At 35.7% G+C, this 19,215-nt stretch overlaps 1 protein-coding gene across 1 annotated transcript in view; it reads right to left on the bottom strand.

Annotated features, from left to right (window-relative positions):
* LOC150110034 (uncharacterized) overlaps nucleotides 1–19,215 on the bottom strand; it is a 135,237-nt gene that overhangs the window by 87,467 nt on the left and 28,555 nt on the right. The window contains exon 4 of the mRNA XM_090399796.1: nucleotides 16,071–16,226. Coding sequence (XP_090255922.1) covers nucleotides 16,071–16,226 — 156 coding nt within the window. The remainder of the gene's footprint in view (nucleotides 1–16,070; nucleotides 16,227–19,215) is intronic.

The following is a 19,215-nucleotide window of genomic DNA, read 5'->3' as shown; positions in this document are numbered from 1 at the left end:
TCCGAACATAGGTTTTTTTTTTTTACAGGTGCATTCCGAGAATTAAACTGCCACACCTCGTATACCCTCCACCTAACTCCTACCTGATTAACTCTCCTTATCTTAGGTATACAAATTAATATTGCTTCCTCTAGATGATCTCCCATGCACTACTAACATCCTTATCCTGCAGTGTTTTATGCCAGCGCTTCCCAAACTGTGGGCCGCAGCCCCCTTGGGGGCCGTAGGTTTTGTTGAGGGGGCCGTGAAATAATGAAAACAAATTTATGTTTTAAGACTAAGTAGATTTTTTTTATTTTAAAAGAAACGTATTTAACTTTTATTATTTCTTTTTTGTTATTTTTTATATTTTAATGGAAAAATTTACACATTGGTGTTGGTTCACAAACTTTGCTTCCTGCGTATTTCGGCACTTAACGAATATTAGTAAATATTGCTTATTCATATGTTTCATTTCAAAGCAGTGGTTAATCGTATTTACTTCGAATGCTCTCCGGGGAAGTTCCAAATCTTTCTGTCCCTTTCATAACGCGTTCGTAATCAAGGACTGTTGATATTGACTTTATATACATATCAAAACTTGTTTTATATTATCACTGTCATCCGAGCTAGTTTTCTGTTACCATTAAAAGTTTCGCATATACTTCACACATGAAAAAAAGCTTAAACAAGTTCATGTGGGGATATAGTAACTTGCTTGCAGTGGTAAACAACATGCCCTCCCTAAGAGCCACTATACTGCAGAGGCAATAAAAATAAGTACTTTTATTATGCCAGTGAATAAGGTATGAAGGAGTCTGTGTAATATATTTTTCAACAAATAGTGCAATTAGAGACAACTGGGATAAAAACACACTAATTAATGAATCACATGTCCCCTTATACAGAAACTATGCTGTACAGACTGAAACAAAACCATATGTTGCAAGGGCAAACACAGTATCTAACTAAAAACTATTGTTATTAATTAGATGTATGTGAGTTCGATTTCCCAAGGCAGCAATAAAATTCAACTGAACGTGTTAAAATTCTTAAAAGTGTTAAAACTAAGTAATATATATATATATATATATATATATATAATGAATGTTATGGCAGTTTCACATATGGAATTCGGTTGAAGAGAGTTAGCATTTCAACTCAATTGTCAGCTATGCTTTTATCTTTCGGTTGCGCGATCTTTTGTTAATACCGCACCAATCATATGCACGTTTTAATAAACAGACTGCCTTTGCTGTCTGTTTCGCGTTAGGCTTAATTACCATAAAAGGAGAAAAGTTACAAAAGTGAAAAATGTTCCTGGTCCAGGGGATTCCCTTATTCAGGTAATATTCACTAATTTCATGTTATCAGTCTGTGGTGTGCCAGTATTGGTAAGTGATGATATTATTTGATCTATTCTACGTTAAAAAATTTAACCCTGAGATGGATAAGTGGTTGGTAAAAAATAAAAAAAATAAAAAATCCCGTGAACAATCAGAAGAAGCAGAAACAGACTAAAAAAAAAAAAAAAAAAGGACAGTATTTTACCAGAACAGCCCGCATCATCTTCAGAACCAAACGGTAAGAGGCAAAAAATGTAATATATGCATTTGATTTTTGCAATATTCGCTGTGTATGTTTTGTATTGAATATAAATACAATAAATATTATAATAATATATCTCTATTACGATTTTTTTAGGGGGGGGGGGGGGCGTGAAATATTTTAATTTTTGCAAAGGGGGCCCTGACATCCAGAAGTTTGGGAAGCACTGTTTTATGCCAGGCACAGATTTAAGCTTCATCCTTAAGCTTGTCATAATCACCTGGCTTGTAGTTCCACATATATCCCTTTCTTAACAGAATATTTCTCATGTTTTACTAATCTCTTAATTCAAGACCGCATGGTCACTGGTCACTTTCGCAAATCAGAGGCAATGTGGCTACCTTGGTTATGGATAGCTGAAGAGAAGATGACCCTTGCTTTACACATACACAGGAGTTGTGATGTAAATGCAAACCAGAGAATTGCAAGGGGGACTCTTGAGATGATTGGTCACAATGCAAAATGGAATTACAAACGAATTGCTAAGCAGTGAAGGTACCTAAAAAGTATATTTTCTTCTAGAAAAGCATATGATAGAGTGCCAAGGAAAGAAGTCTGGAGGTGTCTGAGGGAGAAGAAGGTTCCGGAAAAATATGTCAGGTTGGTGCGGGAGATGTACAGAAATGTGAAGACAAGTGTTCGGACCTTCTGGGACAGACAGAAAGTTTTCAAGTAACAGTTGGCTTGCATCAAGGGTCAGCATTAAGTCCGTTTCTGTTTAACATTGTGATGGAGGTGGTGACGGAGGAGGTGAGAGATGTGCCTTAGACAATGTTGTATGCAGATGACATCTTGCTGTGTGCAAATTCAAGAGAAGAAGCGGGAACTAAACTGGAAAGATGGAGAAAAGTACTGGAAGAGAGGTATGAGACCGAGCAGAAGTAAGACAGAGTATGTGTTGCACAGTGGACGGTGGCCAGGAGATAGATCTGGAACTGGAAGGAAATGTCATCAGGAATATGAGGGACTTTAAATATTTAGGTTCAACAGTGGAAGAAGATAGAGGAGCTGAGAAGGAAGTGGGATGCAGGATACAAGCAGGTTGGAGGAACCGGAGGGAGATGGCTGGAGTGTTTTGCGATAAGAGGATGCCGATCAATCTGAAAGGCAAAATCTATAGGACAGTGGTGAGGCCAGCTATGACGTATGCTATAGAAACTGTGACCCTGAGGAAAAATAACATCTGCAGGATGGAAGTAGCAGAGATGAGAATGCTTAGATGGATGTGCGGTGTAATCAGAAAGGATCGTCTGAGAAATGACTATGTCAGGGGAACAATGAAAGTTACGAACTTAGGAGCGAAGATACAGGAGGCAAGGTTGAGATGGTTTGGTCATGTGATGAGGAGCGAGGACGAATATGTGGGAAGAAGGGTCATGCAGATGGATATGCAAGGAAGGAGGAAGCGTGGGTGGCCAAAGAAGAGATGGAGGGAGCTGGTAGAAGTGGACTTGAGGATGAAGAACTTGGATGTGGTGACAGCTCAAGACAGGAGAATCTGCAGGAGACTCATCATCAACAGTGACCCCACTTAAGTGGGAGAAGCTGCAATACAATACTTTTACATATTCTTGATAAAACACTGTCTGTATGCTGCATTATTATAATAGCAACATAAAGGCAACATTCAGATATTTTATAGAAAAAAATTATCTGTTCCGCTTGCCATTCATGAAATTTTCTTATTGCAATGTTTTTTTCCATTCCAGTTGATTACAGTAAGCAGACATCTGCTGCATACACATATTATCATGTTTATATTATCGATTTTATCATGACACAGATGTTTATAAAACTTATTTTACCTGTGAAAATTTTTAGGATACCCATAAAATCAATAAACATATATATATATATATATATATGGGATGCTTAAGGGTCAAAGCTGTATAACTGAGAGGAGACCTCCACATAGCCTTTAGAGGAATGCGGAGAACTGACCAGGGCTTCTGACCTAATGTCCAATCCTCCTCACCTTCTCGTGGTGCACCCTGTTGGGTATCTACCTGGATACTGAACGAACGAGGATGGGCTGGCAATTTGGGATTTAGCCGACCAAATTGTATTCTTACTGGTTAAACCAAAATAAAAAATTATGGTACAACATCACAAAATTTCATGCCGGCTGGGGTGTCGCCTGGTTAAACAAGGCCCCCCTTGCTTTCGCCAGTGAACCAGGGCGAACAGTGAAAAGTCAGCTACTGGAACAAATCTGAAAACACACCCCAACTCAACATCACCAGAGTTAAATATCGGTACTATCAACATAAGAAGCCTGAATGGCAAAGAAATGGAGCTAGCTGAGGAATTAGATAAGTACCAGATCGACATAATAGGGGTGACTGAAACAAAAAAGACAAATACTGGTGAGATCTTTCTGAGCAATAAATACAAAATGTTATATTCAGGAAATGACAATCAAGGAAAAGGAGTAGCCATATTATTCAACACAAAATAAGAGGCTAATCTTCTTGAATGGGAGGCAGTCTCAAGTAGAGTGATGTAGGCAAATATGAGAATGGGAAACTGGACAATGAGACTTATTTGTGCCTATGGTCCCATAGAAGGTTCTACTAGGTAGAAGTGGAGAAATTTTTTGATGCTTTAGAAAAAAGCTACTGACACAATAAAAAAAGGAAAAGTTGGTCATTGTTGAGGATCTGAATAACAGAGTAGGAAATGATTGTCAGAAAATTCGGAGAAAAGAGCAAAGCTAATAATAATGGCAAATACCTCTTGGATTTCTGCTCAGGACATGGACTGGTTATTACTAACACCATGTTCCAACATAAAAATGTGCACAAATTCACATGGAGAGAAGAGGCAAGGAATAAGAAAAATCTCATTGACTATGTTATTGTTGATAGTGATGCTTTCTCTTTGGTGCAGGACACCAGAGTGTACAGAGGATTTGAAATTGGAAGCGATCACTATTTAGTCTTGAGCAGGATAAAATTGAATTTCATATTGAAAAGAATAACATGTAAGAAAGTTTTAAAGCTAGTAAAAGTTGAGCAGCTCTCAGATGTGAACTGTACACTAACATACAAAGATTATTGAAGAAAAAATGAAAGAGTTTGAGAACGGGAACCAAACCTTGGAGATTCAGTGGCAAGCCTTGAAGAAAACCCTGCTTGATTCAGCCAGAGAGGCATGTGGTGAAGTTGTCTGCAAGGATAGAAAAATCAGGACTCCATGGTAGACACAGGAAGAGCTGACTATTTCATCCACACCAGCCAGTGCGGATGAAATAGTCAGCTCTCCATAGCTTTTTTCTTGGATCAAAACTTCATTGGCATTCCGCCTTTTATCATGCCATTACCTTCCTCTCCCGGTAATCTCGTTACGGCTATTAGTGGATTAATAGCCAAAGTGTCCCCCTGTCTTAACGTCTGTTGATTTGCTTAGAATTTCATTTACTGTCCTAAGTTATTTGACCTTTTTTGCCTCTAAAATTATTTGTGTCTCTTCCCAAAAATTGAAACGAATTTCACATATATGAAGAAAATCAAGCCTGAAATGACCACTGATCAGTCTTTGCAATGAATCTATTTAGTGATAGTAAATTTGGTGTATTTTATACTACAAATCAGTGCACTGGAAGAGTTGCACTGATTGTTCCTTCACTTTACTTATAATATAGAAACAATTTTTTTCGAATTTCAGAATTTTCAAATGTTTGCTTTGAAAATATTATGTCAAATATTTATATTTTAAAATAATATTTCTTGAAATAAATGTTCTTTTGCTTTCGTTTCTAGCCAATAGCATTATATGGATCATCATATTTCAGTTTTAGAAACGATTTTTTGTTATTCATAAAGACAAAATAAAAAAAAAACATTACTTGGTTTCTGATTGTGAGTCTTTTTGGTATCAAAAATTTATATCCAATGATATATTAGCAGTGATTCTTCGTATTCATCTTTTATTTATTTATTTGTATTATGCATATTACGATAATATCCAGTGCATATCCTCATAGATATGTTGAAAATTTAATATGAAAAATAACATATAAGGAATGATTCAAAATTTTTGCTCATTTTGAAGATTTTCTAATGCTTCTCCCCCCCCCCCCTTATCCTCTCCTGGAACTCAATTGCATAACTACTCTAAATTTCTAAAGGTTTGAAAGCTTTTCTTGACAGAATTCAAAATCTATTACTTCATTTTACCATTTTGACAAAAGATATACGGCAATCAGATTGTACCGTGAAGCTTCTAATTCTGTACTATTTATTTGCAATCTAAACCCAGTTGTTCTACTGTCTGCTGAAATTATGTGAAATTTTAGTAATAATATGCTATATTTTCACCATGCAAAATTGTTTATATGCATACCACACAAAAGAAAGTTCAGTGGTATTATTTTTGTTTGTTTTTTTTTTTAAAAAAAAATCTAAATATTACTTCTGCTGCTGGAAGCTATTTCTGAAATAATCTACGTCTTATAAATACTTGGTAATATCCTTTCAGCTGGAGGAAAAGCTGAAGGCTTATTACTCTCAGTGCTATTGAGAAAGAAAGGGGAGAATACTAAAGTCGCACTAAAGTGCCTCAGGCTGTGGTGCAGAATACATCAAGAATGTTTGTTTCCTTTTTGATTGTTGATTACAGATATCCTAACAGAAATACTGATATTTCATTTACATGCTGATACATTATTTATGCCAAAAAAAATTCTTAATTTATGATGATCAGTTTCACTTTTATTATCGAAAAATTAGAAATTATTTCATACAATTATCTTGAAAAAGAGGATTTGAATTATTTTCAAAGAAAAGGTGCATATGCATTTCAAAATCTTTTTTTTTGGGGGGAGGGGGTATAGACCTAATCAATCTGTGGATATTTCAGAGAATTTATTTCATAAATCGTTCACAAAACAATTGTTACAAACTTAAATCACTTGGAGAACATACTCATTCATTTTAAATTCAGCCAGTGGAAAAGAAAATACTACATATTTTTCTTCTGTTATCTGATTTTTTTTCCTTGTAGTACATAGAAGAAATCACTGCATATAACATGGCGTCTGCAGGAGGGAAAAAATGCAGTGTAAAATAGTAGCAAAGATTCAGTTACTTTAGATATCTAATCTAGAAGAAAATGATATGTCTGCTGATATTAGAATCTTAAATGAATAATTTTTCTGACATGATTTCTCTATTCGTTATAATATAACAAATTTCTAGATTTTTTCCCTCCTGCAGACGCCATGTTATATGCAGTGATTTCTTCTTTGTACTACAAGAAAAAAAAATCAGATAACAGAAGAAAAATATGTAGTATTTTCTTTTCCACTGGCTGAATTTACAATGTTCTTTCTTTGTGTTTTGAAGAGAAAGTGCAAATGACTTTTTTCTTACTATTTTTGCCATTATAACATCTCACATAATTATAAGAGTGACATTTTACTGTTTTTCTTCCACACGAGAACCAGAAATAAGGTAGTAATAATATTGTTGATTCAGTCAAACGTCATTGTGCACAAATTTATATTACAAAACTTTGTAATATATATATATCACCATCATCAAATTCCTGCCATGTACCCTCAAGGGGTGTACAGGATATGATAGTACTACATGAAAAAAATTACATCATTATTAATTTCCTATCTACAATTTTCCTCCAAATCAGTCTGTTACTTGTCAAGACTCCAACATTATCAGATCTTATTTTTCTATCGTCTAAAGCACTTTGTACCGTATCAATCCACCTATATCTTGGTCTTCCTCTGGGTCGTTTTGCTGCCAACTTGGCAGAGAACACTTGTTTTGTTAATCTTTCCTCGCCCATTCTGTTTAAGTGACCATATCAGCTGAGATTAGCTCTGCTAACGCATTCCTGGATGCTGACAATGTCAAGTTCTTTCCTAATATCCTCATTATTAATATGATATTGCCATTGATGCCATCTGTTCATGCCTATAATCTTTCTCAGGACTCTCATATCTGTGGTCTCTAGTCTTTGGTCAAGTGTTTTACTTCTGACCCAGCTCTCAGATCCATAAGTTAAAACTGGTTTGAACACTGTCTTGTATACAGCTAATTTAGTGTTCAGACTAATTTCTCTCTTATTCGATATGAATTTATTCAATTGACTTCCCACCATACCAGCTTTGCTTTGTTGATTCAGTTGTCTATTTCTATATTTAATTTACCATATTCAGTAAAAATTGTGCCTAAATAGCTGAAATGTTTTACTTGTTCCAAAGGTTCTCCATTCACAACACAGTTGACATTTTCAACAATTCTGCCTATTTTCATTGTCTTTGTCTTTTTATTGCTGACCTTCATACCTTATCTATTACAACAGCTATTCAATTTAGTCAGAGAATCTTGCAGACTTGTAGCAGATTTATTTAGAAGTATAACATTATCCACATAAAGCAAAGAGCTGACATTAACATCTCCAATTTTGATATCATGTTTAATACCACTTTCCTTCATAATGTGATCCATATAGATAATGAATAACAGAGGGGGATAATGTACATCCCTGTCTCACACCAGATTTAACATTAAACCATCTTCCTGTACTTCCTTCAATTCTAGCTGGTGGCTTACAACTCAAATAAAGACTAAGTACTGCTTGATATAATGCCCCATTGACACCATATAACTGCAGCGTATTGAATAGCTTCTCTCTTGGCACCTTGTCATATGCCTTTTCCAAATAGACAAAACTTAAATACAGAACTTTGTTATATTCCCATGCTTTCTCGACTATTTGTCGTAATGTGAAGATCTGATCCTGACAGCCTCTATTTGGTCTGAATCCAGCTTGTTCTTCACCAAGCTTTTCTTCCACAATTCTTCTCAACTGTTTCTCAAGTATACTTGCATAGATCTTGCCAGGAACACTCAGTAGGGAAATACATCTGTAATTCTCACATTCAGTTTTATTTCCCTTTTTATATATGGGTACTATTGAGAGCTCTACTCCAATCATCGGGAATTATTCACTCTGTCCAGGCTTTCTGAACTATGCAGTGCAGCCACTGTAAGACTCTTATACCATACCTCAGCATTTCTGGTCGAATATCATCTACTCCTGCTGCCTTTGATGGCTTTTTCTACTTCAAGTATGGATATGTATTGTTGACTACATGCCTGGTCAGTGTTTTTTACCACTGTGCTGTTCATCACTGCTTGTTTCATTTAGCAGTTATTCAAAGTAATTACTCCATACTTCAAGGATATCTTTTTCTCACGTTTTCATGTCACCTTTATCATCTCTACTTCCTTTTACACTCTTTCCTCCATTCTTAAGCTTCTTCAACAACCTCCAGAATATTTTGCCACCTTCTTGATATTTATTTTCTATATTCTTGCCAAAGTCCTCCCATGACTTTTGTTTAGCTAGTTTTACAGTGTTTAGCATTTCTGCATTTGTCTCTATATTCTCTAAGAGCACAAGCTGACTTATATGACAGGAACTTTTGGTATGCTTTCTTCTTTTCCTTCACTGCCTCTTTAACTTCCTGTGTCCACCAGGGAGGTCTGATTTTTTTATCCTTACAGACAACCTCACCACATGCCTCTCTGGCAGAATCAATCAATGTTTTCTTCAGAGTTTGCCACTGAATCTCCAAGGTTTGATTCCTATTCTCAAACTCTTTCATTTTTTCTTCAATAATCTTTGTGTATTTTAGTCTACAGTTCACATCTGAGAGCTGCTCAACTTTTATTCGCTGTAAAACTTTCTTACATGCTATTCTTTTCAATATGAAATTCAATTTTATCTACTCAAGACTAAATAGTGATCACTTCCAATTTCAAATCCTCTGTACACTCTGGTGTCCTGCACCAGGGAGAAAACATCACTATCAACAATAACATAGTCAATGAGACTTTTCTTATTCCTAGCCTCTTCTCTCCATGTGAATTTGTGCATACTTTTATATTGGAACATGGTGTTAGTAATAACCAGTTCATGTCCTGAGCAGAAATCCAACAGATATTTGCCATTATTATTAGCTTTGCTCTTTTCTCCAAATTTTCCCAAAATATTTTTGTAAGTCTCACAGTCATGTCCTACTCTGCTATTTAGATCCCCAACAACGACCAACTTTTCATTTTTCATTGTGTCAGTTGCTTTTTCTAAAGCGTCAAAAAATTCCTCCACTTCTACCTTAGTAGAACCTTCTGTGGGACCATAGGCAAAAATAAGTCTCAATGTTCAGTTCCCCATTCTCATATTTGCCCACATTACTCTACTTGAGCCTGACTGCCATTCAAGAAGATTAGCCTCGTATTTTGTGTTGAATACTATGGCTACTCCTTCTTTTCCTTGATTGTCATTGCCTGAATATAACATTTTGTATTTATTGCTCAGAAAGATCTCACCAGTTTTGGTCTTTTTTGTTTCAGTCACCCCTATTATGTCGATCTGGTACTTATCTAATTCCTCAGCTAGCTCCATTTCTTTGCCATTCAGGCTTCTTACGTTGATAGTACCGATCTTTAACTCTGGTAATGTTGAGTTGCGGTTTCTTTTCAGATTTGTTCCAGTAGCTGACTTTTCGCTGTTCGTCCTGGTTCCCTGGCGAAAACAACGGGGGCCTTGTTTAACCAGGCGAATCCCCAGCCGGCATGAAATTTTGTCATGTTGTACCATCATTTTTTTATTTTGGTTTAACCAATAAGAATACAATTTGGTCAGCTAAATCCCAAATTGCCAGCCCATCCTCGTCTGTTCAGTATCCAAGTAGATACTCAACAGGGTGCACCACGAGAAGATGAGGATTGGACATTAGGTCATAAGCCCTGGTCGGTTCTCCGCATTCCTTTAAAGGCTATGTGGAAGTCTCCTCTCAGTCATACAGCTTTGACCCTTAAGCACCCCATATATCTCCGAAACAAGAAATTTGGAACCCACATCACATCACTGTTGCGTGTTGGCAAGGTGAAAATGTTCACGTTAGTATTTATATATTTCATTTATTAACTAGGGGGACTATGCCCTTGTTAATTTCATTTCGTAATGACCAATTATACAAGGATACCAAGAAAGTGAAAGTACAAAGAACAGCAGATTACTATATATTATAAAGAAAAAATTTAGTGATATGATTAAAGAATTTCATGTTATTCTCTATAAAGCAAAGTTGCTCCAGCTTGTCCTATAGGAAATCTGTGAAGTATTATTCGATTTCGATGGTTTTGTACAAAAATAAAAATAATATAATCTGGAACGTCGGCAACCAGTTTTCTTTTCTTTTTTTAAAAGAATACTTCAAATAATTATCGTGAATTAATTTCTTCGAGAACAAAGAAAAATGTTTTGTCTAGTAAGTGATTAGAAAAAAATAAATGCAAAAAAAATTAAAAATTAAATTGGTTCTCCAAGGTAAGGCAATATTTAAGTGAAGAAATTATGCAAGATCTTTATTTTGCCCAGACATTAAAATTGTATTGTACAATAAAAAGAGAAAAGAAAAATATAAATAATTTTTCTATTTTTAGTCTATCCTATTTAACTAAAATCCAGTTACCCAGCATAGAATAAGGAAGTGCGTTTCTTGTTTATAGGCAACTGAGAGGCAGCTACGAACGTGAGATAATACGATTAACCGTTCTCTTCAGCGTGAGGGTTTATCACACCTTCTAATGGATACGGAGGTCAAATTGCACTTCTTATCCCGGTTTTTTCAACAGGTGGGCTGAATCATATCCAGATTTAGCTGGACGTTTGGGAGGTTAAAGAGACAGTTAAGGAAAAGAAGAAATCATGTCAAAAGTTCCTGAACAAATAAGTCAACTTTTGCTTTTAGAGAATACAGAGGCAAATGTAAGAAAGTAAAACACTGGTAAAACTAGCTAAACAAAAGTCATGGGAGGACTTTAGCAAGAACATAGAAAATAAATATCAAGAAGGTGGTAAGATATTCTGGAGGTTGTTGAAGCGGCTTAGAAATGGAGGAAAGAGTGCTGTAAAAGGAGTTAGAGATGATAAAGATGACATGAAAACAAGAGAAAAAGATATCCTTGAAGTATGGAGTAATTACTTCAAAAAATTGCTAAATGAAACAAGCAGTGATAGCACAGTGGTAAAAAAACACTCAACAGGTATACAGTCAGGAATACATATCCATACTTGAAGTAGAAAAAGCCATCAAAGACTTGAAATGTCGAAAGGCAGCAGGAGTAGATGATATTCGACCAGAAATGCTGAAGTATGGTGGTATAAAAGTCTTACAGTGGCTGCACTGCATAGTTCAGAAAGCCTGGACATGGGGCGAATTCCCTATGATTGGAGTAGAGCTTTCATAGTACCCATATATAAAAAGGGAAATAAAACTGAATGTGAGAATTACAGAGGTATTTCGCTACTGAGTGTTCCTGGCAAGATCTATGCAAGTATACTTGAGAAACGGTTGAGAAGAATTGTGGAAGAAAAGCTTGGTGTAAAACAAGTTGGATTCAGGCCAACTAGAGGCTGTCAGGATCAGATCTTCACTTTACAACAAATAGTCGAGAAAACATGGGAATATAATAAAGATCTATATTTAAATTTTGTCGATCTGGAAAAGGCATATGACAAGGTGCCAAGAGAGAAGCTATTCAATACGCTACAGTTATATGGTGTCAATGGGGCATTATATCAAGCAATACTTAGTCTGTATTTCAGTTGTAAGTCAGCAGTTAGATTTGAAGAATGTACAGGAAGATGGTTTAATGTTAAATCTGGTGTGAGACAAGGATGTACATTATCCCCTCTGTTATTCATTATCTATATGGTATTAAACATGGTATCAGAATTGGAGATGTTAATGTCAGCTCTTTGCTTTATGCGGACGATGTTATACTTCTGAATAAATCCGCTACAAGTATGCATGCTTCCCTGACTAAATTGAATAACTGTTGTAATAGATATGGTATGAAGGTCAGCATTAAAAAGACAAAGACAATGAAAATAGGTAGAAAATTGTTGAAAATTGTAAAATTGTTCTCCGTTAAAAAAAAAGTGTTGAAAAAAAAAATTGTTCCCCGTTAACAATACGGTTGACACAACTGTGTTGTTAAGGGGGAACCTGTGGAACAAGTAAAACCTTTCAGCTACTACTTAGCTATGATTTTTAGTGAAGTAGGTAAATTAATATGGAAATAGACAACAGAATCAACAAAACTGGTATGGTAGGAAGTCAATTGAATAAATTCATATGGAATAAGAGAGAAATTAGTCGGAACACTAAATTAGCTGTACACAAGACAGTGTTCAAACCAGTTTTAACTTATGGATCTGAGAGCTGGGTCAGAAGTAAAACACTTGACCAAAGACTAGAGACCGTAGATATGAGAATCCTGAGAAAGATTAGAGGCGTGAACTAATGGTATCAATGGCAATATCATATTAAAAACAAGGATATTAGGAAAGAACTTGACATTGTCGGCATCCAGGAATGCGTTAGCAGAGCTAATCTCAGGTGGTATTGTCACTTAAATAGAATGGGCAAGGAAAGATTAGCAAAACAAGTGTTCCCTGCCAGGTTGGCAGGAAAACGACCCAGAGGAAGACCAAGATATAGGTGGATTGATACGGTACAAAGTGCCTTAGATGATAGAAATATAAAATCTGATAATGTTGGAGTATCGACAAGTAACAGACCGATTTAGAGGATAATTGTAGATAGGAAGTTAGTAATGATGTAAATTTTTCATGTAGTGCTATCATATCCTGTACATCCCTTGAGAGTACATGTCAGGAATTTGATGATGATATATATATATATATTATTTATTGTTTTTTTTTTTTTAATGTCTTCCACAAATAAAGTATTTACATGATCATTTTTGAAAGCCAAAATCAATATAAATCAGCTCACTAATGTAAATATAAATTATCTACTTTAGAATCATAAACAGTTAAAATTATTAAATATCATTAACTCTCATTATAACAAATATCATTACAGTGAAATCCTGACTAATAGACTCCTCAAGACTTCTAACCAATGTTCCATAGCACGAGTGTCAAACTCGCAGCCCGTTTGCGGCCCCCCCACGACGAATATTTTTGCGGCACAGCCAAACGTTTGCCAATGAAAGTGATTACTACATATAGCCGTGTTGCATGCATTTCCTTTACATGCAGGCAAACCATTTCCCCCACTATTTCTACCAGCCGATCATATACCTACTCTCACGTGCCAGTGCCACGACCACGTCTAGTAGTCAGTCTTGTTTGAACTGACTGGTTTGGTGTGCGTAACAGGAAATATTTCGCTTTCGGTGAACAAGAAAAATAAGTTTATTTACATTACGCTTATTAATTTGTGCAGTTATTTAGTGTCTGGTAAGTTGATGTTCAAGAAAAAATATCAGTTTTTATTAAAATATTTTATTATTTTATGTTAATGATTATTAATTTTTATCAGTCCTTTGTATTTAGCATGTCGCTATCGAAACCAAGTGATAGTAATAAAAGAAAATTTGCAGACGAACATCGAAATTTCCAAGAAAAGTGGGAATTGCAGTATTTTTGCTGTGAAGTAAAAAATAAAATAATCTGCTTCATATGTAATAATGTTATTAGTGTACCAAAGTTATGTGGATTAATGAGACAAGAAAAGTTGAAAGAGCTCAAGTCGGGACTGAAGAAACAACAGTTCATGTTTACTAAAGTATCACCAGAAAGTGAAGTGGCAGTGTATGCAAACTACATATTTGTCGGAGTTGATAGCTGAACACTTCAAACCTTTCACTGAAGGTGATTTCATTAAGGAATGTCTAATTAAAGCTGCAGCAATTATTTTTCCTGAAAATACGAAGGCTTTTAAAACAATCTCTGTCTCGAAATACAGTTGCGGAAAGAATTACTGATTTGGCCGACAATTTAAGTGTTCAGATCAAAGCAAAATCATCTAGTTTCGAAGCTTTTTCCATTGTCTGTGACAACAGTATGGACATTGGGGAGTGTCGCTCAATTAGCGGTGTTTCTTTGTGCTTGCAAGATGGATTTCAACATTTTTGAGGAATTATTGGAACTAGTACCAATGCATAACACTAGTATAGGACAAGATATATTTAATTGTGTTTTTGAACTTCTGCAAAAATACAATCTACCTCTCTCAAAATTAATTTCTGTAGCTACAAATAGAGCTCACATGACTGGAAAAAAACAATGGTTTCGTGGCATTACTGCAAAAAAAAAAAGTGAAATTTATGACGGATTCAAGATTCATCATACGCATTGCATTATACATCAAAAAGTATCATGCGCAAAAGTAATAAACATGGAAAATGTTTAATGATTTTTTTGACATCTATCAAAAAAAAAAATCATTAATTTCATAAAATCTCGAGGCTTAAATCAGCGACAGCTCTCTGCTTTCCTAAGTGAATTAAACAGCGAATATTCCGGTTAGTCCTACTATACCGAGGTACGTTGGCTACCCTGCTCCAAGATTCTTAAACAATTCTGGGACTTGAAAGAAGAAATATGTCAGTTCTTAATAACTAAAAATCAAGACACAAGACTGTTTTTTGACACAGTGTGGTTGCAAGATTTATCCTTCATGGCTGATATAACAAAACACTTATATGATTTAAATTTAAAACTGCAAGGAAAAGATCAGATCATTACGAACATGTTTGACCAAGTTAGGGCATTCAAATGTAAACTAGTTCTTTGGGAAAAGCAGTTGAAAAATGAAGGTTTAACGCACTTTCCAACATGCAACATGAACAAATAACGTTTAGGCATCATATCAAAAATATGCAGAAAAAACTGTAAGCCTTAGAACTGAATTTGTAACAACGTTTGCAGATTTTAAATTTTTGGAAGACAAGTTTTCTTTGTTTTCTTCAATTTTTTCAATAAATATTGCATAAGTACCTAATTAAATGCAAATGATAATTGAGAACCAGTGCGATTCAGATTTGAAGGCAAAATTCAGTGAAGTTGGCGTGCCTGGATTTTACAAATATTTACCTGCCAGGTTTAAAAATACTCGAAAATTCGCATATAAAATGATATCCATGTTTGGAAGTACTTATCGGTATGAGCAGTTATTTACAATTATGAAGGGAAATAAGTTTCCTGTCAGATCCAGAATTACTGACATTTACCTTGGATCAGTTTTGAAAGTAATCATTGCGAACAAGATTTCACCCGAAGCAGGAAAGATAGTAGCAGAGAAGAGATGCCCAAGTGTCAGGAAGAAAACATTAATTTTATCTTTGTTCTTGTTCTTTTTTTATACTGTACTTTTCAAAATAAACATGCGTTTTTATGAAAATTGAAGTTTTTGTTTTTTGCAGCCCACATAAACTTAAACCTCATTTATTTGGCCTGTATTAGCCTTTGAGTTTGACATGCTTGCTCCATAGCATCAACACCATGTAAAGGAAATTCTTGCTTTGGGTATAGTGAGAGAGAGAAAAAGAGTGAAGTGTGCATCTATTTGTTCCTAACAAGAACCTGTAGTTTCAATTCACTATAGAAAAACCTCTTATTTTATATGAGCTTACCTAGAGAAAACATACGAACTCCAGTGCTATGTTCTGCATTTCTACTTTCGGTCTGAGTCATCAGAGAAACAGTTGGCAATAATGTTACATAATCTTTATTGCTAGGCCATGATGATCTGCCAACTAAAATCTCTACTGTTGCACTTCCAGAATTGCCTGCAAAAAAAAATGTTACAAAGATTGCTGCCTGATTGTATAACAGGAATTTCAGATATACTGATCATTATGAAAAATATAATCTACTTCTTCTTCTACTACGCGTTATTCCTGCTTCCCATGCAGAGTCCGCGTGTTACTTTAGATGCGACTTCTTGTTAGTACTACTCCCAACCGGCCCGTCGCCTGGTCTGCCGCTGGGGGGGGGATATATTTTTGACTGTAGAGGCGTATGTTCGTGGGGCCGGTTTGCCTGTTTGCGGGATGAAAAATGCCAGATAAACTGGCGGAAAAAACCCTACTGACTGCGCCCAAGACCGGGCTAACTTGGCTATGCCTGAGGAAGATCCTCAAATTCCGCACGTTTACAACGGGAATTGAACCTGGGACACTCCTTCCCCAGGCATATGGTTGCGAAGCACAAAGCCACTAGGCTAACCGCGTGGTATTATGCAAAATATAATATAAATATGTAAATATTATGCTCAGAATTTTTCTCACACCTTACTCAACAATGACCATCTCATTTTTTCTGAATGTAAAAAATGTGAGAAATAGCTTGAATATGCTTCAAAAGTAAGGTAGAAAATTTTGTTAAACTTTCAAGTTTACTGTGTATTAAAAAAAAAAGCTCAGACAGCAAAATTTAATTTCATTTTCTTTGAGTGTTTTATTGTCATGGGCTGACTGTGATCTAGAAACCTATTCATTTTTCAAATTGAAATGGCTTTGGAAAATTGTTTGTAGATCAGAAACTTACAATAGGCTGAAGTTTTTTAATTTGAACCACCCAGAACATCCTGACCAGCCTTGGTCTATCTAAACTCCGATTGGAGTACAGATTTTTCCTGAAGTCTGAACTCACAGAAAAAATCCATGTCACACTGAATATGTAATATAACTCTCTCTATATATATACACACACACACACACACACACACACACACACACACACACACACACTTACACACGATTTGAAGAACCTATAAAGTATCAGTGCCATGCAGGGCAAAATATTTCTATACAAAAATTGTGAGCAGTATACAGAAAAATTATGCATACATAGCCTTCTTTAGGTGGGGTCTCAGCATACTTCTGTCAAAGAGATCATGACAGATATATTTTTACAATTTTTATAACTAAGAGCAATTCATAAATTGAATTTTCATCCCCCACAACTAAAGATAATCTGAGTTACTTTTCTTACACTGGTTTTCACCATTATGTAGTCTCTTGTATTTATATAAAATACAAACAAGGAAATGGAGGGGGGGAGAGAAAACAGGGAGATAATGGTGATAAGAGTGGATGATGGATACAAGAGCAGACGTGCGAGTGTACAAAAATGGATTGAGATGATCAGGGATGTGAGGGAAACAAGGAGGACTGAGAAGAGATGAAAAATAGGTACTAGTGATTACAGTGCAAAGTGACCAGGAGTACTGAATACAGAAAGGAAAAACCTTTAACACAAACCTGTTTTAACCATTTTAAAACCTGTATATTGCATGATGATAAATAAATATAATAATAAAAATGTGATCCAATATAATTTCATTACCCATGTCATCAAAAAAAAATAATAATAATCAGAGAATTAGACAGTGAAATTACGTTTTTTTTTTTTTTAATCCTAATGTCTTAACAAAAAACCAGGAGGGAAAATTTCTTTAGAGATCAATCTCACAAACCCACTGACACAAGATACTTTCTACATGCCAGATCATCCTTTCACCATCCTACACAAAGCTTAGCATTATCAACGCTTGAGAGCAGTTAACATTTTAAGAGACAAGAATGACAGGAAGAGCTTATTCAGTATACAAACTGATATTTCAAGACAAACTGCCTCTTCCAAATACTGATATACAATACAGTCTCTAAATCCATTACATACAATGGTAGACTGCTCACTCACATCACCATGTTACTAAAAGAACAAATATTCTGCATAAGTTTATATAAGTCACCCTATGTTTTGTTCTGCAAAAGATAACTTTTTTCAGAAGTACTCAGGAGTTTATAAAATCTACTGTTTTCTATGTACTCTTTACATAGTTCAGACTTTGAAATTCTGAGATCAGAAGTGTAAATTTTAGCAATGCTGGTAATACACTGCTTGGAAAAAAGTCACGTACACCCCATGGGCAATGTGCAAAATTTCAAAAATGGTCCAAAATTCCAATCATGCCATTTTGAGTCACATGTTTGTAGCCAGTATAAATTGGAGGAATATGATGCTCCCAGGTCAAAGCAACTGTGTCTAGGTGAAATGTCTGTGAGAAGGGAACTGACAGTGTTTGAAAAAGGCACTGTGATAGGATGCCATGTTGCAAGCCTATCTGTTCGACAAATTATTAACAAATTAGACCATCCCAGGTCAACAATCAGTGATTCTATACTGATGGACAGTATAGAATCACTAAAGGAGTCAGCTAAAGTGCTACCTGCAATGGACAAGCCCTGCCCCCCCCCCCACACACACACTCACCAAATGTGACTATAGGGTGTTATGAGGGATAATATGTAAAAGCCACCATTTGTCAGCCGACATGATGAATGCAGAGTTTCAGCCATCAACTGGAATACGAATTTGCAGAAAAACATTCAGAACCAAGGTTTACAATATGGTTTCCATGGAGGACAGGCAATATGCAAGCCCCACATTACACAAACCAACACACAGCACTATCTTTAGTGGTGCAAAGAGCATGCACAGTGGGATGTGGAAGCTTGAAAAGCTGTGTTATGGAGCAGCGAATTGTGTATGCCCTCTACCAAGCAGATGGACACGTGGAGATGTGGAGGGTGTCCGGTGAATGTCCCTAACCAGAGTGTATAATCTCAACTATGAAATTCGGAAGTGGTGGTGTGATGGTATGGTCCTGTTTTTCCTGGTTTGGCATTGGACCTCTGATCTTGATCTGGACTTGATCTCAATCCTATTGATGAACTGGAGGTCAGATGAGGTCAAGGGATGTCTGTCCCA

This window comes from Typopeltis vanoorti, chromosome 1 (genome assembly GCF_054136105.1).
Source record: "Typopeltis vanoorti isolate ZY-2024b chromosome 1, IOZ_Tvanoo_1.0, whole genome shotgun sequence".
NCBI classification, from domain to species: domain Eukaryota; kingdom Metazoa; phylum Arthropoda; class Arachnida; order Uropygi; family Thelyphonidae; genus Typopeltis; species Typopeltis vanoorti.
Note: the sequence above shows the minus strand (reverse complement) of the source record. Positions and strands in the feature narration are given on the sequence as shown.